At 48.8% G+C, this 27783-nt stretch overlaps 1 protein-coding gene across 1 annotated transcript; it reads left to right on the top strand.

The window, feature by feature from the left end:
- Nucleotides 1–185: 185 nt before the first annotated feature.
- Nucleotides 186–27684, top strand: atp2a1 (ATPase sarcoplasmic/endoplasmic reticulum Ca2+ transporting 1). Its single transcript, XM_056288734.1, has 24 exons — nt 186–303; nt 1232–1249; nt 2040–2122; nt 5708–5812; nt 7987–8125; nt 10229–10309; nt 10976–11061; nt 11844–11999; nt 12803–12944; nt 13245–13411; nt 13631–13719; nt 13819–13921; nt 15033–15164; nt 15932–16057; nt 16206–16424; nt 17864–17975; nt 18091–18314; nt 18683–18903; nt 19888–20090; nt 20309–20394; nt 20632–20765; nt 21757–21874; nt 23044–23161; nt 27567–27684. Exons 1-24 carry the CDS (start codon nt 186–188, stop codon nt 27575–27577), a joined length of 2991 nt encoding a protein of 996 aa, XP_056144709.1. The 3' UTR covers nt 27578–27684.
- Nucleotides 27685–27783: the final 99 nt, after the last annotated feature.

Here is a 27783-nt window from a genome sequence, read left to right as displayed (position 1 = left end):
AGTGGTGGGTACACAGGGCTTCACTTCTCCACTGTCTTTAACTCTTTTACACTGCCGACGGGTGACCTGGCCCGAGTGGAGCCAGCCGAGCCGCCCAGACAAACTTTTTTTTAATGTTTTATTTTTTTTAAGTGCTCTGTCTTTTCCTTTCTTTTTGTCTTGAAAGCCTCTCCTTGGTAGCGAGGATGGAGAACGCACACACCAAAGAGTCGCCCGACGTTCTGTCCTACTTTGGCGTCAGCGAAGACACGGGCCTCTCACCCGAGCAGTTCAAGAAGAACCTGGACAAGTATGGCTACAATGGTGAGGCAAAGAAAGAGGGATGGATGGATGGATGGATGGATGGATGGATATTGGAGGAACAGATAAGCATCTACCTTTGGACTGCCGTGGTGGGAAAGGGGGAGGGCTATAGAGAGAGAGCCTATTGGGGAGGGTGAACGACACAGAAAAAGACAGAAAACGCCACATCATCAGCAAAGAAAGGCAAGGTAGAAGAAGTCTGCATGATCTCTGGGAAGCTGGCAGGCCTCCTGTCATTCTGGTGCGTGACTCTGTGATGGTGCAGGAGACCCGGGTGTGAAGGTCACCAGGGGGAGAGATGCTTTGGGAGCAGGTGACTCAAGAGTTCGAGGTTGCTGACAATAGCAATAGTGACAAGCATCCTGAAAAGTTCTGCTCTTGAACTTTAACAGCCTGGCAGCCATTTTGTATGTGTTTAGTCTCCACTTTCTGACCCGGGCTCAATGACAAACACGTGTATTAGAACTTTTGTCAGGCGGGGGACCCAACGGAGCCAATCCATGACTTCTAATGGGTTCAGTAGTGTAGGAAATATTGATTTGAATGAAAGTGCCACAGCACATTGTGCGTGACTAACGGATTCCTGAAAATTTTAGGCAACCTAGCTACAAACTATGTGTGTGTGTGTGTGTGTGTGTGTGTGTGTGTGTGTGTGTGTGTGTTTTGTTTTGCTTTTTATGTTAAAGAGAGATTACCATTATGTTTACTACTGACGCACAATCCGTGATGCAGCAGCATCTCTGCAGTCCTCTCCGCCGCCAAACGAATGGCCATGCATTAAAGGCAAACAAGAATTATGTCATAATTCACAATTATAAAATTACGAGTTAGATTTGAGCTTGAAAGAAATTATGAATACATAATTGAACATTTTGGTACTTCTGCTGCATACCTGTGCTGACTTTCTTTTGTTTCCCTCCACTCACAGAGCTGCCGGCGGAGGAGGGTGAGTCCATTTTATTCTTCCTCTCGAACAGCTTCGTATTTCTGGCATATATTCTGTCAGTCACACTTAATCTTTTATTTCCTGCCGTTTGGACCCACCTGTTCCCTTGTCTCCCGATAATAATTTATGCCCCGAGGGTCCTTTAAGCTTTTGTAATTGGCTTCTTGCACCATTCCATCACATTGCCAAGAGCCTTGAAATAGATATAATACAGCAAACACTGAGCGGCCACCGATAGTCGTGACCTTGGGAAAAAAGCGATGTGTGATCATGGGTCAGTAATGTAAACAACGTGTTCGGTCATCGGTCCGTCTCGTACGTTAATTGAGGTGAGCCTCTGTTTTTTTGGCACAAGAGGCCGCCATTGAATTCTTTGGACAATAGCCACCATTGGCCAATCGCCTGCCGACGCTGTAAGGCGACCGACCAATCGCCGCAAACGGTAAGCGATGCATGAAATGGCGATTGGACGGCCTCCTGTTAGTCTGGGATGACGAGTCCAGAGAGCGGCGGGCTCGAACCGGTATCTGAGCAGCGCCCGTCGGTGCCTACCAGACACCGTGCTGTCCTCGTGTCGCGGTATTTCACGTGTTTCCTACCTCGTTGGTTCGTCAGGTTTTGATGCACATATGGAGCATTTTCTGTTGTTGTGTCTGTTGTGTTGCGGCCGATTAACGCCGCCTGGTGGAAATAGACGGGACGCTCTTGAGCAAAAGTACATCTGCACACAGCAATGCAAAGCAACACACGTGTGGAAACATCACCTCACTTCTTCCGTTTGTTCCTCCAGGTAAAACTATCTGGGAGCTGGTTGTGGAGCAGTTTGAAGACCTTTTAGTCAGGATCTTGCTGCTGGCCGCCTGCATCTCCTTTGTGAGTGACTTAAACATCCCAGTCCATAACAGGGGACATGATTCATAACAGGGGAAATAATACATAACAGGGGATATTGTAGGAGCAAAGACTTTTGATATATATGTATATATATATATTTTTTTGCACTCTGTATTATAGTTTTAATGCACACACACACACCTATACTTGTGGGGACCCCTCATTGACAACATTCATTCCCTAGCCCTTAAGCCTAACCTTAACCTAATCCTAATTCTGCCCTTAACCATAAACCCAAGTCCGAACCCTAAAATACACCCTTGTCCTTATGGGGACCCATACAATGTCCCCACAAGGTAGGTGGTTTCAGGACTGTCTCCATTAGGATGGAAAAACCTGGTATACACACACACGCATGTGCACGCACACACACAATATCCCCTTAACCTGTATGTTAAATGCCGTTTGTCCACATTTTAGTGAAGAAGCTGCGTGTGGGACACGTGGGTCCACTGTGGTCGGTGTCGTGTGGGGCTCATGTCTTAAATGGCTGTAGAAACCTCCCTCACCTGGCCATCACAGAAGGGCTTTCGTGGGCGTCCGGGTAGCGTGGCGGTCTATTCCGTTGCCCACCAACACGGGGCTCGCCAGTTCAAATCCCCGCATTACCTCCGGACACAATTGGCCGTGTCTGCGGGTGGGAAGCCGGATGTGGGTATGTGTCCTGGTCACTGCACTAGCGCCTCCTCTGGTCAGTCGGGGCACCTGTCCGGGGGGAGGGGGAATAGCGTGATCCTCCCACGTGCTACGTCCCCCTGGTGAAACTCCTCACTGTCAGGTGAAAAGAAGCGGCTGGCGACTCCACATGTCTCGGAGGAGGCATGTGGTAGTCTGCAGCCCTCCCCGGATCGGCAGAGGGGGTGGAGCAGAGACCGGGACGGCTCGGAAGAGTGGGGTAATTGGCCAAGTACAAGGGGGGGGGTGTTTCTCTGAAAATGAAAACATTTCGCTGTGATAACACGGTCGTGTGAGATGAAGGTGGTGTATTGATAGGTGTAGTTCTGAGACGGCCCAGTTAGGAGCCAGAGACGTCTGAATGAGTCAAAGTCGCTGGTGTTTGTGACGCACAACAGTGATATGTTATCATGCAGGTCTCGCCATGGAGGAGCTTGCTTATTTATTTATTTATTTATTTATTTATTTGGGGGGGGGGGGGTATGTCAAATTCACTAATACACCTCAAACTGGGAATAGGTGTCGAGGTATTTTTACACCCGTGAGTGAGAATTTACAGGGCACACGTGAAGCATAAAGGAGCTTAGTCAGCCTACACTTAGTGAACATTTGTGTTATTACAGCGGTAAAACATGGCGTCTCAAATCACGCAGTAAAACCTCACGTTTATCTTCCATGAACGAAGCCGAAGGCCTTCCTCCCGACCGTCCGTCCATCCAGCAGGGCGGGGACGTTTAACCCGTTTCATGGCGTTAAGAGTCGAGAACAAAAAATGCAGAAGTCGTCTCCCCGTGTGTCTTCGGCGGAGACGAGAGGAAAGCCGGGAGGCGGAGAACTCCTCAAAACGTACAGTTTCTCAAGTGCGGTCACAGGAAATGAACAGAGTATACATCACAGCGACACATATGAGGGAGTAAAATATGTATCTATCACATTAAACCTGGCCTGGCAGAGTGTAAAAAGACACAACGATGGATTTTGCCCATCTAGTTAGCTTTAATCAGAGAATATATCACATCTTTGAGCTGCACCTTACCACCACACACACACACACACACACGGAGGTGCACGCTAACCAACCCGCTCCTCTAATGCTTTGTGCGTTTGTACGCTGAGGCGGACCGACACAGCGTGTGCTACACTACTGGGTTTGTTTGTTTATATTTGGAGCGGTGTCTTCACCCGAGGGTTCCCTCTCTCCTCCCCGTAACCTTTTGTTCCCTGTGACTTCTTCTTCTCTCCCTTTCTCTTTAAAACTGTTAGCCGTGGGTGAGTAGGCTCCACACATTGTCTTAATCCCCTTCATCTCTACCCCGCGCCCCCCCCCCCCCCCGGCCAGCTGTCAGTATGGCCTTAGAAGGCAGGGTAGCTCTGTGTGTGTGTGCGTGCGCGTGCACGTGCACACCCACGTGCGTGGAGGCGGGGGGGGGGGGCATGGCAGGGGCTTTATTTTAAGAAAGTCTCAAGCCAGGACGAGAAACTGTATCCTTGGACAAAGGTCAGGGATGGAAGGAACGAGGGATGGCTTGCAACAGCAGGAGCGGGACCGGGGGAGGCAGCGGGAGCTGGGGATTGGGTTGCACAATGGCATTGTTCGCTACGGTGACAAACGAGAGGAATAGATTCGCAGTCGTGTACGGTTTCTAAAAGAGAGGACACTAAATACTGCAAATACATATTCACCCTATTCATGTACAAGGAATGTGCTGGCCGCGCCATGCGCTGACAGGACGGGGTTCTCGTTCCGCAGATGGATTGTGTCTCTGAAGGGAAGAAGGTTGAAGAGAGACTGGATAGGTTGCACAATCGACTCTATTTATAGGAAAAAAGGAGAGAAAAGGCGAGGGACCAGAAGAGGGCGGGCCGTAATAGTGGCAGGTCTGGACGGTGTGTTCGGGCGGGTGAAAACGGCTAAACGCTGCAGGTGGTAAACAGGACGGTGCGCGGGAGGTTAGATAGACAGAGGGAGGGGGGGGGGGGGAGGGAGGATTCTACCTCACGTTACGCTCTCTGGGTGAAAGTTGTGCGCTCCGCTGGCCTGCGGATAATCTTGTGTCCATGTCAACGCGGAGCCTTTCCTAAACAGACTCGTGTTGGGTGACGTGGGCCTGCGCGCCCGGCGAGCTGCACGTGCAGAAGTACAGTAGAGCAAAATGTACAGAAACCCCCCCAAAGGACTCCTCCCGTTGCATCCCCTGCAAGCGAATCTGCACAGTTACACCGTGCATGTGCGGAAAAAGAGCAGTTTCTATTTTCCACTGGTTTAAACACACACTACTTTAAATGCACTGCACTCTGCGGGTGGGTGGGCAGCTCATTACCACACTGCTCATCGCTAACTCGTAATAATGAATATTACCCTAAGGCAGCAAAATACAACTAGGCCTAATGCCGGGAAGAACGACGTTCGAATGAATCTTTAAATCACTGAGCGGGGCGTCCGGGAAGTGTGGCGGTGGCGGGGATCGTCAGTTCGAATCCCCGTGTTCCCTCCGGCTCGGTCGGGCGTCCCTACAGACACAGCTGGCCATGTGTGCGGGTGGGAAGCTGGATGTGGGTACGTGTCCTGGTCGCTGCATTGGCGCCTCCGCTGGTCGGTCAGGGCACCTGTTCCGGAGGGAGAGGGGGGACTGGGGGGAATGGCATGATCTTCCCACGCGCTACGTCCCGCTGGCGAAACTCCTATCAGGAGAAAAGAAGCGACTGGCGACTCCACGTGTATCGGAGGAGGCATGTGGTAGTCCACAGCACCTCCCAGGATCGGCAGAGGGGGGGGTGGAGCAGAGACCGGGACGGCTCAGAGAGCGGGGTGATTGGGCAGGTACAGCTGGGGAGGAAAAAAATCCCCCCCCCAAAAAAAAAAAAGCTATTTTGTTCTTCATCTATCAGGTGCTGGCTTGGTTCGAGGAAGGCGAGGAAACTGTCACCGCCTTTGTGGAGCCCTTTGTCATCCTTCTCATCCTCATTGCCAATGCTGTGGTCGGCGTGTGGCAGGTCAGTCACCAGATACACACCCACACCCACACACACACACACACACACACACAAGAACATAAGGAAAATGACACGCAGGTGGTCACAAACACAAGGGCATGTTCACATACCCGCCCATAAATGCCATCTTTTACACTCACCTAAATAGACACTCACTCTTAGTAACAGTCCCACACAATAAATCACACAATGGTGGCCTCCTCAGGGGGGTCACCATTCGTGTTCTGTACAACGGGCGCGCACACACGCTCCAGAGCTGCGACCGCAGGCTCGAAGTTCAAGGAAAGCCAGAGTGACAGGCGTGACGTCAGCCAGAGGTTAAGAGGTGATGGCGGTGATGTGCGGCGGTGGGGGGGGTGGGCGGGGTGGGTTGATGGGGGTTAGGGTAGGCTCGGACTGACCCTGCCGTGATGGCCCGCAGCGGGCTCAAACTGCGGTTCCCTTCGTTACAATCCACACCATGTGCACGCCACAGTAAAAATACAGAGGGACGATCGGGTTACTGCAGGCCTCGGATGTGTATGATTATTGTGTGTGCGTTTGGTGTGTGTGTGTGTGTGTGTGTTGGTGGGGGGCACCCATATCAACCTCTGTAGTGGTCATTTGGAAACTATGCAAACAGATTCACACATGAGTGGCATGGGGGAGAATGAGGAGACTGTGTGTGTGTGTGTGTGTGTGTGTGTGTGTGTGTGTGTGTGTGTGTGTGTGTGTGTGTGTGTGTGTGTGGGGAGGGGGGTCGGCATAAGTTAGGCTTTACACTTAGAGGTGGTCGGGGGTAGCCTTGGAAGTGGCTATAAACCGAATCTGATGGCCTGTTTCAGGGTTTCTTTGATGAACCTGTTGAGGCTGCTTTGGTAGGACGGCACACGGGGGCCCCCGGCGCTCCGGACACACAAGATGGAATCTGTCACTCGCGCCGAGTCGTCCACATCAATGTCACGCCAAAGTCAAATTCTTTTTTTAACTGCACTTCGAAAACTCGAATTTGTGCGTGCTGCTAACCGATACGTTGGCGGGCATCTGCACCAACGGGAAAAATAAATATAAAAAAAACTTTATTGTTCCTTTTCAATAGACAACGATCTCTGTAATTTATGCAAAAAAAAGCATGCTAGTGTCTGCATGCTAGTATCGCCAAAAAGAACGCCATTTCTCACTAACGTCATTAGTGTGGGAAGGGGGGGGGGCTGCAGCTCTCCCTATTGGTGGCAGGTAGCTGCATAACATCTTAGACCCAACAGTAACTTTTCCTAACGTACAAATGCAAAAAAATAAAACGTACCTTTATTTTGAACAGTGGGCTAGGGCTGCGTGGAATGTACATTTTTAATAGTAGTAAAGTGGGTGAACACTCCATTCCAAATCTGCAGAGGTGGCAAATCCAGGTCCAGAAAGTGAAAGTCCTAACCGTGTATTCGCTTCTTCCATGGGCTAAACCAGTTGATTCTAATCAACCCCACTGTTCCGCTTGATAGGGAAATCAGCTAGTACGCGGGTGGAAGAAATACATGGTCCGGCTTCGTACTTTCTGGACCTGGCTTTGCCATCTCTGCAAATCTGCTGCACACGCACCTTACAAACAAAACAACGACGTCACGCTGTCACTCTGACCGTCAGCGGTTCTGCGCTGCGGGAGCGCAATGGCTGATGGGACTGTTAATGTTAGATGTAAAATTGTGTTTTAACGATGTGGCGTTCATACTGTGGTTATTCTTGTGTTGTTGTTTTGGGGGTTCGACTGAGACTAAGTAGGAGACCGTTGGGGGGGGGGGGCGCAGAGGGAACGTTGTTGTCAGTCACTTCTGGCCGGTGTGAGTAAAAGAGCACTCCCGGGGTCGTGCGGTGTATGGGGCCACGGGAGTTGCGATTAAAAAGCGATCTCAGCCTCTTGACTCTTCCACACCAGCTCGCCACAATACTTTTCGTTTTAGTTGGCATGTAAAACACCTCCCCGTGCACCTGACTAAATTCGTAGTATATCATACAATGTGACGCCATTTCACTACTGCGATAGAAGAGCCGCGGTCACAGCGGCGGAAGGTGAGGTTGCATATTCAGAACACCAGCGAGTGCAGTCTGGCTCGCAGACATAAATTTGTGCACAGTTGTGATGAAAAGGTCAGGTCACGGCACCGGTGTTACAGTGGGTACTTGTTGTTCTACTGCAACAGGAGCGCAACGCAGAGAGTGCCATTGAGGCCCTGAAGGAGTATGAGCCCGAGATGGGGAAGGTTTACCGGGCGGACAGGAAGAGCGTGCAGAGGATCAAAGCCAGGGAGATCGTGCCCGGTGACGTGGTGGAGGTCTCTGGTAAGAGCCACGCGGGTTGGGTGGTGGTGTGGTTTCCTCTTGCTGCTTTAACCTACCGTCTTAGGCCAAGCGTCACCACAGGCCTCACAGACAATGTTTGAGCTCAGGTTTCTTTCCACCACAGTCTCAGGAGCAAATTCAGGGTTCCCCTGACATGAATATGAGTCCCTGAATTCAAAATCCTACCGAATCCAGCAGCACTTAAAACCTGAATTCAAGGTCCTACTGAATCCAGCAGGACTTAAAACCTGAATTCAAGGTCCTACCGAATCCAGCAGCACTTAAAACCTGAATTCAAGGTCCTACTGAATCCAGCAGCACTTAAAACCTGAATTCAAGGTCCTACCGAATCCAGCAGCACTTAAAACCTGAATTCAAGGTCCTACTGAATCCAGCAGCACTTAAAACCTGAATTCAGGGTCCTACTGAATCCAGCAGCACTTAAAACCTGAATTCAAAATCCTACCAAATCCAGCAGCACTTAAAACCTGAACATGCATGAGTATGAATATGTGCCTGCACATAAATGTGAATGGCTAATTAATTCTGTGTGGACAGACTGATGTGACTATTGTCAGTACCATGATTAAGACATTTTTACTACCTCACTTATTTATGCTAAATATTGTTTGTCCTTGTTTTTATCTTGTTTTTTGTTTTTGTTTTTTTTATCATTTACCTTGTCGAGTGTTGCTGGTCTGAGAGTCACCAAACGAAATTTTGTTGAAGTATCTTATCTTACCTTACCTTACCTTACCTTACCTTACCTTACCTTACCTTACCTTACCTTACCTTACCTTACCTTATCTTATCTTATCTTATCTTAAGACATGTGTACCTTTAACACTGGTCTATGAAGTGATGTCTAGCCCAGCAATCCAGTTTACCAAGCAAGATGTTGTCATTGCAAGCATTCAAAGCTAGGTGCAGAATACAATAATCTACCTCACCAAGTACACACGAACAGTTTCTCACCTAGAAGAAATATCTTTTAAGATATGTGGATGTCCCTACTGGTTTCTTGGAGTACTTTGCATACGTTACTGCAAATATGCTTAAAATAGAGTGTTGTGTTAACTTGGGCCTGGCGTTTCTCATATTATGGGTAAATTACATTACAATTGTGTGTGTGTGTGTGTGTGTGTGTACGCGTGCGTGTGTGTAAGCATAGCCACTGACTGGCATCTCTGTTTTCCATCTGTAAGCCCTGATTTAGTATTAAGACGTGATAAAGGAAGCTCCTAAAGCCCTGCAAATACTTACAGGCTATTATCCTTCTAAAGAGTCTTGTGTGTGCATGTGTGTGCATGTACATGTGCCAGTGTGTGTGTGTGTGTGTGTGTGTGTGTGTGTGTGTGTGTGTGTGTGTGTGTGTGTGTGTGTGTGTGTGTCCTTGAGAATGAACACAAGCCCTTTTAAGGCAATCATAGTAAAGTTGAGGGGGGGGTGAGAAGTTGTGAGAACTTTGCTGTGGGAAGGAAAAAAAGTGCGGTTGGGTATAAATACACTTAATATCCATCAGACGCTCTCTCTCTTTCGCTCTCTCTCCCTCCCTCTCTCCCTCTCTCTCTCTCCCCCTCTCTCTCTCTCTCTCTCTCTGCCATACACCTGTTCTTTTCATTTCGCAGTTTCCCCCAAGGTCTCCCATTCCCTCTTTCTGACAGTGGTATCGGCTTTCAGCAACAACGCTTCCCATTCAGCATGCTAAACCAGGCAATCATCCCCCCCACCCCACCCCACCCCCCCAACCCGCCCGCCCGCCCCCTTATATTGCAACACTGCTTATGCATTCTAAGTATTTTAACATTTACATTTCCTCATTTAGCAGAGGCTCTTATCCAAGGCGACTTACGGCGGAGTCAGCAACCATCAGATATATTTACGCCTCAAACCCGCGGGCTTAACAGAGCGCTGAATAGTCATCATATCATGGCAAAGAGCGCATGTCATGTCAGTGTGTAATTAGTGGAAGTGTGCGATAAGCAGATCACAAATAGTAACGCAAGTAACATGAGATTCCTAATTGAATTACATTTTGAGTAACGCAATTATTTATAAGCGTTTGTGTTTTTGTGTGTTTGTTTGTGTGTGTGTGTCTCCTAGTTGGTGACAAAGTACCAGCTGACATCAGGATCATCTCGATCAAATCGACCACCCTGCGTGTTGACCAGTCCATCCTTACGGGTAGGTGACAGACAGGCTGCAAGAAAGACAAACAGAGACCCTTTCCTCATCATCAGGACACCCCCCCTGCCCCGCCCCCAGTAGTAGTAATGTGGTGACAAATATGAAAGCGAACAAAAATTAACATTGGGGGCATCCGGGTGGCGTGGCGATCCATTCCGTGGCCTACCAACACAGGGATCTCTGGTTCGAATCCCCGTGTTACCTCCGGCTTGGTCGGGCGTCCCTACAGCCACAATTGGCTGTGTCTGCGGGTGGGAAGCCGGATGTGGGTATGTGTCCTGGTCGCCACACTAGCGCCTCCCCTGGTCGGTCGGGGGAGCCTGTTCAGGGGGGAGGAGAAACTGGGGGGGATAGTGTGATTCTCCCACGCGGTACGTCTCCCTGGTGAAACTCCTCACTGTCAGGTGAAAAGAAGCGGCTGGTGACTCCACATGTATGGGAGGAGGCATGTGGTAGTCTGCAGCCCTCCCCGGATCGGCAGAGGGGGTGGAGCAGTGACAGGGACAGCTCGGGAAGAGTGGGGTAATTGGCCGGATACAATTGGGGAGAAACCCTCCTCCCAAAAAAACCAAACATTAACCGAAGAATAAAGCACAATAAAACAACATACATGGCATGCCCTCTTCCTCCCCTTACCTGCCACCCTCCACTTTTGTCTCTCAGGCGAGTCCGTCAGCGTGATCAAACACACCGATGCTGTCCCAGATCTCCGGGCCGTCAACCAGGATAAGAAGAACATGCTGTTTTCTGTGAGTCCCGTGTCATTCTTCCCTCTCTTGCTCTCTCTTTCCATCCCTCCCTCCTCTTCCTCCATCCACCCAGCCTCTCTCGCCCGCTCCTACCACCAGAACCTGCTCTCTGCCCTCCAAAACCCATCAAACCCCCCTCGTTCCGTCTTCAAATCCGCAGCCGTCTCCTGTTCCCCGGTCTATCCTCGGCCGACCGAGCGTCGCCCGCAGGTCCAGTTTCATTCCCTGCTGTGTTTTGTGGTTTGCGGCCTGGAGAAGCAGATAACATTATACAGCTATTAGGAAATACACCCCCGGATTTAAGTACCCAACCCTAAAACCCAAGCACCTCCTTTTCATGCTTTTTGTTCTACTCACGAGGAGTTTTATTCTTCCAAACGGCAATGCAAAGCAAAATATCTACGATTTGGAAATGGTGCGACTTATTTTTACAGACCGACTGCTGAAATGGGCGTTACTAGGAGCCTGTTTGACACCGAAATGGCAGATCCCATTCATTTATTATGTCAAATTATGAAAACACTTATCCCCCGCACTTCCATCTGTACCGACAGTCAATCTAACCAGTACATAACCTCTCTCGCCAAGGTGCCGCCATAATTATGTTGACGATAGTCACGTTCCACTTGCAAAACAGCGTAACAGGACAATAACAGCATAATAATCATGACTGTGGCCATGAATAACAATAACCCTATCAAAACTCTTTCATTCAAAAACAAATTCAGAGCATTTTTTTTTTTTTTTTAATAAACCCTTTCCTTCTGCACAACTCTGTCCAGGGCACCAATATTGCTGCTGGCAAGGCCATCGGCGTTGCCGTGGCAACCGGCGTCAGCACCGAGATCGGCAAAATCCGTGACCAGATGGCCGCCACTGAACAGGAGAAGACCCCTCTGCAGCAGAAACTGGACGAGTTTGGAGAGCAGCTCTCCAAGGTTAGTCCGGTCCGGCTGGTTAGAGTAACAGACAGGCCGGCGGGCAGGGACACGGGCCAGATAGACTCGGTTAGGAGGGTCTTTGGCTGGGAACACTCCCCAAATCACAGAGATGAGAGATGACAAAACGTATCATGGTCAGTTGTTGTCCAAATGAGTTTGTAAACACCATCTGTATTTTCCCTTTAAGAACAAAGCACCCAAAGTAGCTTAACATATGCCCTTGTCATACCAAACGCTTTTGTTGCACGTTGTATTTGTACATAGCATGCAACATACATGTAAAATTAGATCTTACCAACACGGGGCTCTCTGGTTCGAATCCCCATTTTACCTCCGGCTTGGTCGGGCATCCCTACAGACACTATTGGCCATATCTGCGGGTGGGAAGCTAGATGTGGGTATGTGTCCTAGTCGCTGCACTAGCTCCTCCTCTGGTCAGTCGGGGCACCAGTTCAGGGGGGAGGGGGAACTGGGAGCACGTGCTACGTCCCCCTGGCGAAACTCCTCACTGTCAGGTGAAAAGAAACGGCTAGCGACTCCACGTGGATCGGAGGAGGCACGCGGTAGTCTGCAGCTCTCCCCGGATCAGCCGAGGGGGCGGAGCAGCGACCAGCACAGTACGGAAGAGTCGGGTAATTGGCCGGATACATTTGGGAAGAAAAAAAAGGGGGGGGTAGATCTTCTATGCTCACATGCAATACACTGTACAAACCGGTGCATCAGTGGACAGATCAGTAGTGTGCGCTCGTTTCTCGGGGGAACATTGCTGAACCTGGTGCTGCTGCCTCCTTGTCCTGCAGGTCATCTCTCTCATCTGTGTGGCCGTCTGGATGATCAACATTGGCCACTTCAATGACCCCGTCCACGGAGGCTCCTGGATCCGTGGAGCCGTCTACTATTTCAAGATTGCTGTGGCTCTGGCCGTGGCCGCCATTCCTGAGGGTAAAGCCCTCAGGCTTCCATGGCATCCGATCTGATGGGCTGCCAAGGTTTATCTGTAGCGTGCATGAATGACGACGCAGCCGTTGGTCTTTCAAAGCATTGTAAAAGGCTTTCTAGCTTAGAATAAGATCTTCACAATACCGTGCACTGTAATTGCAGTTTACCGATATCCATCTTCGAGGTACGGTTTGTCCTGCCGCGTCCCTCTGTAGGTCTAGCCTATGCAGCTCTGAGGAATTAAGAAGAATACAGAGGAGGTCTGGACTTCGTAGTTTTCTCATGCTCTACTCTCTGCCTCAGGCCTGCCGGCTGTCATCACCACCTGTCTGGCCCTGGGCACACGCCGTATGGCCAAAAAGAACGCCATTGTCAGAAGCCTGCCCTCTGTGGAGACCCTGGGCTGTACCTCCGTTATCTGCTCTGACAAGACCGGCACCCTCACCACCAACCAAATGTGTGTCACCAAGGTAGGCACATAATGAAATGGAGAGACACCATTACTGCACACGGATCCATGTTGTTCTCTCACCCGGCACAGCAGGTGAACGTAAAATAAGTGCCTTCCAGAGTGGAAAACCAGTCAGACAGACTGGATCTGAGGACTGGGATCAGGCACTGCTGATGTAATGAGTAGACAAGATACAAGACCGTCTTATTGCTGACTGTTACTCTGTGTTCTCATGCAGATGTTCATTATTGACAAAGTTGAGAGTGACAGTGTGACTCTGGGACAGTTTGACATCTCCGGCTCGAAGTATACTCCCGAAGGAGAAGTGTAAGTGTTTGCGTTTTCAAAAGCCACACACACGCACACACACACACACACACAAAATACACCGAACACATTTTTCTTAATCTTCTTTTTCCATCTCAGTACTAGGAACGGCAGCTTTGTGAAATGCGGCCAGTATGACGGGCTGGTGGAGGTGGCCACCATCTGCGCCTTGTGTAATGACTCCTCCCTGGACTACAACGAGGTCAGGAGAGTATTCACAAATTTCTGTTTTCCTGACTCTTAAATCCAGGTGGAAACTGGCAGCCATGTCAAATCACTCATTTGCAGTTATTTTATCACCAGCAATTAAAGCTGAAATTCGTGACTACCCCAACCTGCCCCTCCCTCTGGCAGCGAGAACTACGAACAAGGCTTGGCAGCCATTGTCGCTTGTGTCCCATCAACTTGGCAGGAAGCAGTTCCCACCTTTCTAAAAATGACATCCTCCGACGGAAGCTAGCTAATGTATTTCGATTGATATCAGACTATATGGGATTGTAGAACTGGTAGCTTACCTGTCCAAGAGAAGCATCGCCATATCATCATCACATTTCAATATGTTGTCCTGCTTGAGTAGGAACATGTTTGCTGCTGTGCAAGTGTTCATCCTTCCCGGTCAAAAATGTCAACACCACTGTATGGAGTCTCCAACCATAGTAAAGATGCCAGTTGGTATTACATGACCTGATTCCGTGGTCCAGATGGACAAAATAACTATTTATTAATGGAGAAAAATCCCAGCTTTCATCCGGGTAGCGTGGCGGTCTAGTCCATTGCCTACCAACACGGGGAACACTGATTCGAATCCCCGTGTTACCTCCAGCTCGGTCGGGCGTCCCTACAGACACAATTGGCCGTGTCTGCGGGTGGGAAGCCGGATGTGGGTATGTGTCCTGGTATATGTCGCTGCACTAGCGCCTCCTCTGGTCGGTTGGGGCGCCTGTTTGGGGGGGAGGGGGAACTGGGGGGAATAGTGTGATCCTCCCACACGCTACTTCCCCCTGGCGAAACTCCTCACTGTCAGGTGAAAAGAAGCGGCTGGTGACGCCACATGTATTGGAGGAGGCATGTGGTAGTCTGCAGCCCTCCCCGGATCGGCAGAGAGGGTGGATCAGCGACGGTATGGCACGGAAGAGTCGGGTAATTGGCCAGATACAATTGGGATGAAAAGGGGGGGGGGGTCCCACGGGGGTCCCACAAAAAAACAAAAAATCCCGGATTTCAGCTTTAAACTGCCTGACTCTCATAAAACAAAAGCTAAAAAAAGATTTATAAGTATCTGTTCTCTCTTTCTTTTTTTCTGTATGATGTAGTCCAAAGGCATCTATGAGAAAGTTGGTGAGGCCACTGAGACGGCTCTGAGCTGCTTGGTGGAGAAGATGAACGTGTTCAACACTGATGTGCGGGGCCTGTCTAAAGTGGAGAGGGCTAATGCCTGCTGCACTGTGAGTCCAAAGAGAAAGCGGTCGAGTCTTCTGTGGATGACTTTTATTTCACCTCTACATAATGTGGATTGTGGCAGCACGGTGGCGCAGTGGTTAGCGCGGTCACCTCACAGCAAGAAGGTCCTGGGTTCGAGCCCCAGGGTAGTCCAACCTTGGGGGTCGTCCCGGGTCGTCCTCTGTGTGGAGTTTACTTGTTCTCCCTGTGTCTGGGTGGGTTTCCTCCGGCGGCTCTGGTTTCCTCCCACAGTCCAAAGACATGTAGGTCAGGTGAATCGGCCGTACTAAATTGTCCCTAGATATGAATGTGTGTGGGTGTGTGTGTTGGCCCTGTGTGATGGCCTGGCGGCCTGTCCAGGGTGTCTCCCCGCCTGCCGCCCAATGACTGCTGGGATAGGCTGCAGCATCCCCGCGACCCTCAGCGCAGGATAAGCGGTTCGGATAATGGATGGATGGATGGATAATGTGGATTGCCCTGGCGGAGCTGCTAACTTGGCGGAGGAGCAGGTGGCTCCAAATGATCTAGTCTTGGATTTAAATCCCTGGTGTTAATATTTCTAATACATTGTCATGTGAATAACACACAACTAAGTCAGCCATTTTGATGTCGTGTCTGTCTACATTTTATTAATTTTCAATGAGTAGCATATAAATATAAACAAAGCGAGTTGGTAGCCACCATGCTCAACTCTGATCCTGGATCAGGCCTTCAGGTTTATTTCTTATCCCTCTCTTATATTTCCCGCCTCTCCTCCCTTGCTTCCTCACAGGTGATAAAGCAGCTGATGAGAAAGGAGTTCACCCTGGAGTTCTCCAGAGACCGCAAGTCCATGTCAGTGTACTGCTCCCCGGCCAAGTCCTCCAAAGCCCCAGTGGGGAACAAGATGTTTGTCAAAGTGAGCTCCTTACTGTTGTTGTGCTCTTAAGCAACAGGATAAACATCAGCGAAGCCATACCACAAAGAGTTGTAACACTAGGAAACACTTTAACGGTGTGTTGTTTGACAAACCTTATTTCACTAAACGTGTTCACATTACCATCAAGGGCGCTCCAGAGGGCGTGATTGACCGTTGCTCCTACGTGCGGGTGGGCACCACTCGTGTACCCCTGACTGGCCCGGTCAAGGACCGCATCATGACGGTGATCAAGGAGTGGGGCACAGGGCGCGACACCCTTCGCTGTCTGGCACTGGCTACCTGTGACACACCCCTGAGGAAGGAGGAGATGAACCTGGAGGACTCCACCAAGTTCGCAGACTACGAGGTCGGTGACTGAAGAACATCGTGGTGTTCGTGTTTGACCCTGCGTGTGTCATGAAAGGCCCCGTGTAATGAAAAATTTATTTTCTTCCTCGCTTCCTCTTTTATCTGCAACCAGTTGAAATCTATTTAACACAATGCACAAATTTTTGTTGTTGTTGTTTTTGCATCACCCAGCAATTTTGGCATACGCAAACAAAAATGCCCAATGCATTGAGAGCTAGACTGAGAAGATGAGGGATCTTCTATCACCAAATTTAAACTAGCCGATAGCATAATGATCTCCACATCCTTCTAAAAAGGCCCAGCCATTATTGGCTGTTGATCAACTCAAACTCCCAACCAACAGTTCTGTTTCGTGTAGCTTTATATCAGATTGGAGGTTTGCAGTGCTCTAAATGCTGTTTAATGGGACCTAAAAGTATGTTAATGCTGACCGATTAACTGCCCTTTGTGATGATTAAGTTTATTGAACTGAACGGAACTGAAATGAAGGGTGAAGAAGCACCAAGAGGGAAGTGGAAAAACAAAACACTTGGTTATGAGAAAGAGCGAGGGATAGATGGGACTCTACATAACATAATGGAATATTTATACCAGTGAATTGTTCAGCCTTGTATTGTTCAACCTGGTTCTACAAGCTGGCTGCTTTCCTGACACCTGGAATAGGGGGCTTCTATCCCCAGTATACAAGAGTGGCGATAGATTTGACCCCAATAACTACCGAGGTATCTGAGTGAGCAGTAACCTGGGGGAGGTTTTCTGCTGTAGTCTTAACGCCCCAATACAGGCCTTCCTTACCGGACACAGTGTTTTGAGATTGGCTTTCTACCAAATCACCGCACTACGGATCACATTTACAACCTACGCACCCTAATTTGCCCTGTGATGGCCTGGCGGCCTGTCCAGGGTGTCTCCCCACCTGCCGCCCAATGACTGCTGGGATAGGCTCCAGCATCCCCGCGACCCTGAGAGCAGGATAAGCGGTCAGGATAATGGATGGATAGATTCTTTAGGGTTAATGCTTAAAATCTCAAACAGCACTGCAGTTGTGACTGCAACTTTTCCCCAATCTTGTGTGAATAGTACACACGGCCACTGTAACTCTAGTTAATGCTCACGGCAATTTGCATTTGAAACCGATCATTGGGTTCGGTCGTTATGCCACTGTATTGTTTATAAGGGTGGGACACCTGCTGTCGGTTGAGACTGAAGAGGTCACTTAGATGATGATGACACGTTTCTCCCGATAAACGTTGTGTCCAGATGAACTGATTCAACTTTCTGTGACTCAAACAACACTGTTTGTGAAACAGTGTTGGAGAAAAGGTAATACAGGTAAAAATAGGCAGCCTTGAGTTTGAGTCCCTTATTTGCTGTAAACGTCAAGTCACAGACCACAACCATTTTTCTCTGACTGTCATCTTTGTCTCCTGTCCCCAGACGGACCTTACCTTCGTGGGCTGCGTGGGCATGCTTGATCCCCCCCGTAAGGAAGTTATGAGCTCCATTGAATTGTGCAGGGCTGCCGGCATCCGTGTGATTATGATCACTGGTCAGTTTCCCTTTGTGTCCTCCCTCTTGTAGCAGTCGATGTACTAGCCTGTAGCCGCCCTTTGGTGAAACACTTGAGCACGTGGGGTAAAAGGTCCTCTATTCCTTCCCCGCAGGTGACAACAAGGGTACAGCAGTGGCCATCTGCCGCCGCATCGGCATCTTCTCCGAGGACGAGGACGTCACTAACAAGGCCTTCACCGGTCGTGAGTTTGACGACCTCGCTCCGTATGATCAAAAGACCGCTGTCCGCAAGGCTTGCTGCTTCGCTCGCGTGGAGCCGTCCCACAAGTCCAAGATCGTGGAGTTTCTGCAAGGCTTTGATGAGATTACCGCCATGGTGAGAAGAACAGACACGCTGCACCGTTTCTTTTCTCAGCTGTGGGAACCGTTTCCCCTCTCGTGTGTAACTGTTGTTCAAATGGATTTGAGTAAGTTGACACGAGGAGGGCATGGATAGGGTTCGCACCTCTGGGACTACCCGACTGCTTTCATTGCATCAGCCTTGCTTAAACCCACATTTCCATAATTCTGGTAGACAGCTCAGTTTGCTGAAAGTAGATAGCCATAAAAAAATCAACTGACCAAGAAGGGAAGTGCAGAATTTAGCACCGTTTGTTGTAAGGATGACTGTGAAAACAAATAACAGGCGAGTAAATTTTGCAGTCTTTATGTTAATATTTTTTTCTCCCCAATTTCCCACCCGAGACCGGTGATGGAGTGAACGATGCCCCCGCCTTGAAGAAGGCGGAAATTGGCATCGCCATGGGCTCTGGCACCGCCGTTGCCAAGTCTGCCTCTGAGATGGTCCTGGCCGACGACAACTTCTCCTCCATCGTGTCTGCCGTTGAGGAGGGCAGAGCGATCTACAACAACATGAAGCAGTTCATCCGCTACCTCATCTCCTCCAATGTAGGCGAGGTCGTCTGGTGAGTAACTACATACCACCTCAGTGAACGCACCCAGTTCTTGTCTGTGGCGTGTATGTGTGTGTTTCAGTGCGCCTGTTCAACAGCCAGTTGGGAAACCAGATAAAACAAAACCTCACAATTCTCATGGAGGTCCTGAAACAAAATAAATATGATTTTTTTTTCCCCCTACAAGGCTTTGGTCATTGATGGGGGGCTGAAAGGTTTGGACTTCATTATCAAGAAAAACTAAACAACATAAAATGTTTACACATTGCTGGGGTATAGAGAGGAATTAGCTTCAACCAGGAAGAGGAAACATGGATCACAGTATCCTCCGGACGGGAATATAAACACATATACATCAGAAGTATTCAGTGATCATGATTTATACTGTGGACTGTGTAATATGCCAGCCAGACAAATACACAGGAATAACCAATTACCGATACATGATTAATGATGTTTTGGCAAGGCTGTTCGTTGCCTACCAGCACGGGGATCGCTGGTTCGAATCCTCGTGTTACCTCCGGCTTTGTTGGGCGTCCCTACAGACACAATTGGCCGTGTCTGCGGGCGGGAAGCCGGATGTGGGTATGTGTCCTGGTCGCTGCACTAGCGCTTCCTCTGGTCGGTTGGGGCACATGTTCGGGGGGAGGGGGAAGTGGGGGGAATAGCATGCACATGTGCTACTTCCCCCTGGTGAAACTCCTCACTATCAGGTGAAAAGAAGCGGCTGGCAACTCTACATGTATTGTAGGAGGCATGTGGTAGTCTGCAGTCCTCCCCGGATCAGCAGAGGGGGTGGAGCAGCAACCGGGATGACTCAAAAGAGTGGGGTAATTGGCCGGGTACAATTGGGGAGAAAATTTTAACAAAACAAAACAATGTTTTGGTAAAGACACAAGTCATAAGCCAAGTCCCTGACAGAACGGACGAGGGCAGTGACTGTGTCAGAACACCAAAGTAATGTCTTCCTCCTTTCCCTCATATACACCCTTTCAGCATCTTCCTGACCGCTGCCCTTGGTCTGCCCGAGGCCTTGATTCCTGTTCAGCTGCTGTGGGTCAACCTTGTGACTGACGGTCTGCCCGCTACTGCCCTGGGCTTCAACCCCCCTGACCTGGACATCATGGGCAAAGCCCCCCGTTCCCCCAAGGAGCCCCTCATCTCTGGCTGGCTCTTTTTCAGATACATGGCTATTGGAGGTACTAGGGAGGATGCTTTGTCTTTCATAAAGGGAAATCTCTGGCAGCTCCAGGGAATGCATGCGGTTCAGTGGTGATAGGAAAATTGGGGAGGGGGACTCTCAAAATGTTGTCTAGTCGTTAGCCAATAAAAACTTTCTCACTTGAGAAAATGATTGGGTCCTTGAATTAAAAGCCCCTGGTGTAATGCATGACCTTTCTTCCTACTCATCTTCCAGGTTATGTTGGTGCTGCAACGGTGGCAGCTGCTGCCTGGTGGTTCCTGTACTGTGATGAAGGTCCGATGGTCACTTTCCACCAGCTGGTTAGTATGTAGTACTCTACAATGCCTCTCTAGATGTTTCTTAGGAAATTCCCATCAGTGGTACCCAAGTGACAAGTACTTCTTCCAGAGCTGAAAAACAAAACCACCTCTACGTAAACACAAACCAACTTCTGAGAGATGCTCGAGTTCTGAAAAGTTCTGGTCAACGTTGGTGTGGATCTCCTTGTGTCTGTCTTTACATCTGAATTTTTCTTCTTCCTTCCGTTTCCCCACCAGTCCCACTTCATGCAGTGCAGCGAGGACAACGAGGACTTTGCCGGCATCCACTGCGAGGTGTTTGAGGCCGCTCCTCCAATGACCATGGCTCTGTCTGTGCTGGTCACCATTGAGATGTGCAACGCCCTCAACAGGTCTGTCCGCGACACGGGCCCGTAGGGTGTTGGGGTTACTTGTGCTGAACTCTGCTTTCTGAAACCACCCCAAACACTAGCCTCAACTTTGTCAGTTATAAATAGAACAAACGTTGCCTCTCAGATAAGACAAGGAAACCGTTCCCACTCTTCCTGGTTGGCTACTAATTTCAAATAGGCTACATTGTATAAGAAAATATGATTAACAACACTACATACGGTGTCCGGGTAGCGTAGCGGTCTATTCCGTTGCCTACCAACACGGGGATCGCCAGTTCGAATCCCTGCGTTACCTCTGGCTTGGTCGGGCGTCCCTGCAGACACAATTGACCATGTCTGCAGGTGGGAAGCCGGATGTGGGTATGTGTCCTGGTCGCTGCACTAGCGCCTCCTCTGGTCGGTCAGGTGAAAAGGTGAAAAGAAGCAGCTGGCGATTCCACATGTATCGGAGGAGGTATGTGGTAGTCTGCAGCCCTCCCCGGATCGGCAGAGGGGGTGGAGCAGCGACCGGGACAGCTTGGAAGAGTGGGGTAGTTGAACAGTGTTGTATTAGACTGCAAAGGCCATCTAAGACAGCAATTGATGGTTTTTCTGCCGGTCATGTCACTGATGGACACTTTAATTCACAATATTTGTGGTGTTTCAGAGACACCCAGAAGACTGCTCAGTGTTATGGCTGCTAATGGAGTGTTATCCAAACAAGATATATGTATAATGTTGAAAGTGCATATACAATTTTACTCAGTGAAGAACTGATTCACCATATTTTTTAAGGAACGTAGCCAGGAACATATCGTTTCTTTTCTTTTTTTCCCACTTGCCCATGTAATCTCCAGATCTCACATGCTTCTTTACACCCTCTCGCTAGCATCGAGTTGTACCTATTCTTGGTGATACACCAATGCATATACTCTTGCATAAAAACACTTACACATGTTCAGTGTGCATTAACGTACCCCTCCGCCCCTCCATTACCCCTCCCCGCCCCCAGCTTGTCTGAGAACCAGTCCCTGGTGCGCATGCCCCCCTGGAGTAACGGCTGGCTGGTGGGTGCCATGAGCCTCTCCATGTCCCTCCACTTCATGATCATCTACGTCGACCCCCTACCCGTGAGTCTGCCCTCTGCACCACAGCCATCTCCTCTGGCTCCAAACGCCATTCATTCCCCACTACTGTCTGACTTCTCCAACAACTTCCACTCACACTCAGAAACTCTAATATTGTATCGCTCTTTCTTTCTCTCACTCCTTAAACATTCTAAAGTGCTCCATCACCCTGATTTGTGACAAGGTTTTATTTTAGGGTGCAGCACGCCAGCTAGAGACGGCCCTGAGGTTTCATACACAAGCTTTAACTGTTGACAGGTTTCGGCGGCTTTAGTGACTCGCTGAATTTGTTGATGCTTTTTTCAAGAAGCTTTTCCATTTCCTGAGATAAAGCCCCAGGGGCACCGTACTGCAGGGATTAGACTCTTGCCAAATTCCCATCAGCCACTGCCAACTAATGAAGTGCATCTTGCAGGGAAAGTGGGCGATTTTCATCAAGCTTGCCGTAGTTTCTCAGCAACAGCTCACTATACTTTTTTAGAGTTCAAAAATGGTTGAAAATTGACATTATTTTTGAACACAGTAAAATAGGCAGTGGCACGGTGATGCAGTGGTTAGCGCGGTCGCCTCACAGCAAGAAGGTCCTGGGTTCGAGCCCCGGGGTAGTCCAACGTTGGGGGTTGTCCTCTGTGTGGAGTTTGCATGTTCTCCCCGTGTCTGCTTGGGTTTCCTTCGGGGGCTCCGGTTTCCTCCCACAGTCCAAAGACATGTAGGTCAGGTGAATAGGCCGTACTAAATAATTGTCCCTTGGTGTGAATGTGTGTGTGTCGGCCCTATGTGATGGCCTGGCGGCCTGTCCAGGGTGTCTTCCCGCCTGCCGCCCAATGACTGCTGGGATAAGTCTCCAGCATCCCTGCGACCCTGAGAGCAGGATAAGCAGTTTGGATAATGGATGGATGGATGGATGGATGGATAAAATGAGCAGCTTGCTATCTGCGATGGCTTTCTGACAAAATTGACCTATATCGCATGTGCAACCTGGCTCAGCGACATGATTTGACATAACTACCTATCATGGTGTAGGACAATTGCTGATTTAGGCCATCTAATATCAAGAAATCACTGTGCAACTGTCATGTTCACCATTGTCTCGTGGGGGGGATATGGAGCGGAGTAACTGAAGGGAGAAGGTCAGCTCAGCATCTTCAACATGGGTGTGCTCTCCTCCACAGATGATCTTCAAACTCACCCATTTGAACGTGGAACAGTGGATGATGGTGCTCAAGCTCTCCTTCCCGGTCATTCTCATCGACGAGCTTCTCAAGTTTGTGGCCCGCACGTATCTGGAGGGTGAGCTAAACCTTTGAACGTGGACTTGTGTCAACACGTTTTCAAAGTCGACACGAATCTAAAAGCATGATGTTCATGTGGAATATGAATATTCACAGACAGTAAAGTCACAAATCCAGGAGAGATATAGCGTATGCAAGTTTGAGAGACCAGGGGCATGTGTGAACAGTGTGTATGCACCAAAAGGGTGTGTGTTCATCCCTTTCACTAGGCCAGTTTATATTTTCATAACATTCGATTCAGTCTTAAGAAAAGTATATCTATAAGATTTAGGATGTCATATACTACACACTGCAGCTCAACCTGCATCCTTTGTGAGCTTGTTTTTCAAATCGAAACATGAATCATTCTGTCAGGGATGAAACTAAGCAGCCTGTCTTCTTAACCGTTGCTCTCTCGTAATAAACATGCATTTACTTGAGATGATATTGAATGTGATGGTAATTCCAACATGCCTGCAGGTAGCGCTAAAACTTAATTTAGAGGTCTCTTTCCAGACAGGCGTCCAGGTAGCATAGTGGTCTATTCCGTTGGCAACCAACACGGGGATCGCTGGTTCGAATCCCCGCGTTACCTCCAGCTTGGTCAGGCGTCCCTACAGACACAACTGGCCGTGTCCGCGGGGCGGGAAGCCAGATGTGGGTATGTGTCCTGGTCGCCGCACTAGCGCCTCCTCTGCTCGGTCGAGGTGCCTGTTCAGGGGGGAGGGGGAACTGGTGGCGGGGTGTAACGTGATCCTCCCACACGCTGCTACCCCCCCCCCCCCCCGGTGAAACTCCTCACTGTCAGGTGAAAAGCAGCAGCCCTCCCCGGCTCGGCAGAGAGGTTGGAGCAGCGACCGGGACGGCTCGGAAGAGTTGGGTAATTGGCCTGATACAATTGGGGAAAAAAGGTGGGGGTTGTCCAAATTTACTGTCGTGCTTTTTCTTCATTTGCAACATCGAGCACTTTCAGTGAAAACTACAACAGTACGTAGTAAATACGGGCCTGAGCCATAATTAGGGGTTTCCTAAATAATTTGTTGCTGATTGAGGGAGTTTTGATATCGAGCTCATTCACGTGCACAGTACTGTACAGAAACTGGTCTAATAAGTATGTACATACCCTTTCTTGTATACACACTGCCTATGCAAGGCTAGTAGAGCTGTTCAAATGTATATCTAATTATTTTTTAGCAACGTCCTTCTTTAAGCTGTCCGCCCTGGTTAGACTGAGCCCAAACTGTTCCTGCACATGTTCAATGATACTGTTTTTAGGGGGATAGATACTGAAAAATTATATAATAATGATTAATCAAGAATGAATGTCATGAAATGACCCCCCCCCTTCCCTATTAAATGAATTTTAACTCGTAACCTCTCTCCACACTTCTCCCGTTCCTGCCACTGTGATGCCTATCCTCCACCTCTCTACCTCCTCTCCTCCCTTTTTGTTCTTACCCTGACGATGTTAATCCAACAATCCTGTCTTTGGACCATGTTTTCACCACCCCCTTTATGACAACCCAGCCTAAACCTGCCCCCCCCCACCTCCTCCATATTCTTGTAACAAAACAAAGGTATTCCCCTCACTCCACTCGTCTATTCAAATGTGCCGCATGCATCCGTCTTGAACGTTTCAGTTCCTGTTTTGCCTGAGCATCTGAAACCACGTCTGTCTTTTCGTGTGTGTATGTGTTTTTGCTTCCCCTGTTGCATATGGCGGTCCTTCAGTCTCTTTGCTTCAAGAGTTCATCACCTACCTCTCTTGCTGATCTTAACTAATGCACTTCCAGCATTAAGCAGCTAGCATTAGCACAAGTCCGGGTGATTCTCTGATTAGTCATTCAGTGGAAATCTTTCATCCAAGTTTATCACTGGAATCTTGAAAATTTCACTGAAAGTTTCCTTGAAGCTCATCTAGAGGTGCAAGATTTCATAACTTGGTGTTCAATAAAGATGATTTGATGACCTTTAACAAACTAATATTGTCCGTTTTTACTAACAACGTAAAGCATATTTCTTCATTTCCTGGATTACACTGACATTTCCAAACACTACCAAATAACCCTTGATGGCACATCTGAGGTTGCCTGAAGAACCACGTCTTTATGCATGCTCAATAATCCAGGTAAGAAAATCACAGAATGTTGAATCAGTTCATCTGGACACAACGTTTCATCACTCATCTAAGTGACCTCTTCAGTCTCTACTGACTGTAGGTATCCCCACCCTTATAAACAACACCCGTAACACTGACCAAGTGTGTCTGCTCCTGAAGCTGTGTCTTCAGTCCATGTACTTCACATACAGAGGGCAGTACTATAGGCAGAGGCGTGGGTGTGCTATGGGTTCCCCAGTTTCACCTGTCGTGGCCAACGTGTATATGGACAAAGTGGAAAAGAGGGCTCTGACATCCTATCCAGGGACACCACCTAGCCATCGGTTCCGATTTGTGGACGACACCTGGGTTAAAATTAAATCTCAGGACATACCACGTTTCACCGACCACGTTAACTCTGTGGACAACCACATCAAGTTCACCAGGGAGGATGTGAAAAATGACAGGTTAGCCTTCTTAAGACTGTGAAACTGGAATTGGTGATGGGGGACATTTGATTGTTGATGTTTACTGTAAACCAACACATACTGATCAGTACTTAAGGTTTGACTCTCATCACTGGAGCACAAACTAGGAGTCATCAGGACGCTGTACCACCGAGCTGACAACGTCCCCACCGACACGGCGGCCGGGGAAGGGGAGAAATCCCACATTAAACAGGCCCTGGTTAAGTGTGGTTATCCTAACTGGGCGTTTTGTCAAAGCCAGGAAGACGCCCAGACAGAGCGCCACCTGATCGAAGAGAGGAGACGGACAACAGCTGCCTGAGTGTAAACCGGTGGTGATTCCGTATGTGGCGGGTGTGTCAGAGCAGTTGAGACGTGTATTTTCTAAACACTGTGTCTCAGTTGCTTTCAAACCCCAAAACACATTGTTCCAGAAATTGGTCCACCCCAAGGATCAGGTCCCCCAGCACAAATGGAGCAATATAATGTATGCTGTTAAGTGCTGGGATGATTGCCATGACTTGTACATCAGGGAAACCAAACAGACACTGGCCAAGAGGATGGCACAACACAGAAGAGCTAACACGTCAGGCCAGGACTCTACAGTCTACACACATACAGGCCAGTGGCCACTCTGTCAAGGATGAGGATGTGCACATCCTTGATAGGGGGGAATGCTGGTTTGAACGAGGAGTCAGAGGCCATCTATGTGAAGAGGGAATGACCATCCCTGAACGGGGGGGGGGGGGGGGGGGGGCCTGAGAGTACATCTGTCGCCATCTTACAATGCTGTGACTGATTCCCAAATCCTCTGTGAATAATACACACGGCCATTGAAACCCTAGTTAATGGTTCTTCTCCTGGATTGCCCCCTTGTCGTGGTGGAGAAGCTTGTGTGTACCAATTATCCCAAGAGCTATGCCGTCTGGAGCTTGGCTCCTGATAGGGTCACCCAAGGCGGATAGGTCAAGGGGGAGGTCCCAGATGAAGCGCGATCCAACAAAGACCTCAACGGCAGAACTGGTGGAAAACGATGCTAGTGAAGGCGGACGAAGGCTGTAACAGAGGGTGGTCCCCAATCGTCTTGGTTCTCCATGCCATTGGACTCTGGCCACCATGTGCCAAGGACCGTGTATGTGGTGGCTGCATGTGCATCAGGCTCGCCACGTAAAAAACTGTCATGCGCAGGCATCCTCCCGTAAGGACCTAGATGGAAGACAGTCATACTCAACCCTGAGTGACCGCCAATGATGATGATGAGTTCATGGTCACAGTAATTTGCATATGAAACCGATCATTGGTTTCAGTCATTATGCCGCTGTGTTGTTTATAAGGGTGGGGATACCTGCAGTTAGTTGAGACTGAAGGACACTTAGATGAGTGATGAAATGTTTCTCTCTCAATAAATGTGTCCAGATGAACTGATTCAACTTTCTGTGACTGAAGAATGAAAGCTTTTTCTAAATAAAGCTCCGCCTTGACAGAGAAAAGTTTAAAGTTATACTTTGACATTTTGAATTTTAGGCTGCTGTTTCCTCACCAGAGAATAGTCATGGTATAGGGCAACATTTCCTATATTTTCTTATTCCGTAAATGAAACAAATGGGTCTCGTTGGTTTGCAACCAACGGTACTGATGGGTTTCAATGAGGAAAGCTCAAGCTCGTCATGCTAACAAGCTAAAGGTAAGGAAAGTGATGGACGAATATGTTCTTCCGAGAGCCTGGTGGTAAAACAGCCTGAAGCTCAATATGTAGAGATATCTCTTTAAATAAAATGGTTATTAGGCTTACCTAAACTCTTAACGTTAAAACTATGTCACTCCTTTTGACCTGACAAGATCCTCTTTTGCCCATTCAGGGAAAGTCTAACGGCAAAGTGCAACTGAACTACGGTGAAGACGAAGAGAGAAAAGGCAGAGCGTGCCAACTGTCACTTAAAGTGATCGCCAAAAAACTGTTAAAAGAAAAACATGAACATAAAAGACATAAACCATCAGGGAAAAAAAGAAAAATCAGCAAAATATTTTTCTTTCAGTGTATGTGTTGGAATTAATATATAGGTGAGAGTTAGCTAT

Source organism: Lampris incognitus, chromosome 10 (assembly GCF_029633865.1).
Source record: "Lampris incognitus isolate fLamInc1 chromosome 10, fLamInc1.hap2, whole genome shotgun sequence".
Classification (NCBI taxonomy): domain Eukaryota; kingdom Metazoa; phylum Chordata; class Actinopteri; order Lampriformes; family Lampridae; genus Lampris; species Lampris incognitus.
The sequence above is the reverse complement of the archived record's forward strand: the minus strand, read 5'-3'. Positions and strand labels throughout refer to the sequence as shown.

What these genes read in the sequence shown, in the direction of transcription:
- atp2a1 (XM_056288734.1), top strand. Translation starts at nt 186, where the DNA reads ATGGAGAACGCACACACCAAAGAGTCGCCCGACGTTCTGTCCTACTTT. An exon ending in TGACGTGGTGGAGGTCTCTG is followed by an intron (nt 8,126 to 10,228) that starts GTAAGAGCCACG and finishes TGTGTCTCCTAG; the next exon opens with TTGGTGACAAAGTACCAGCT. An exon ending in TATACTCCCGAAGGAGAAGT is followed by an intron (nt 13,720 to 13,818) that starts GTAAGTGTTTGC and finishes TTTCCATCTCAG; the next exon opens with TACTAGGAACGGCAGCTTTG.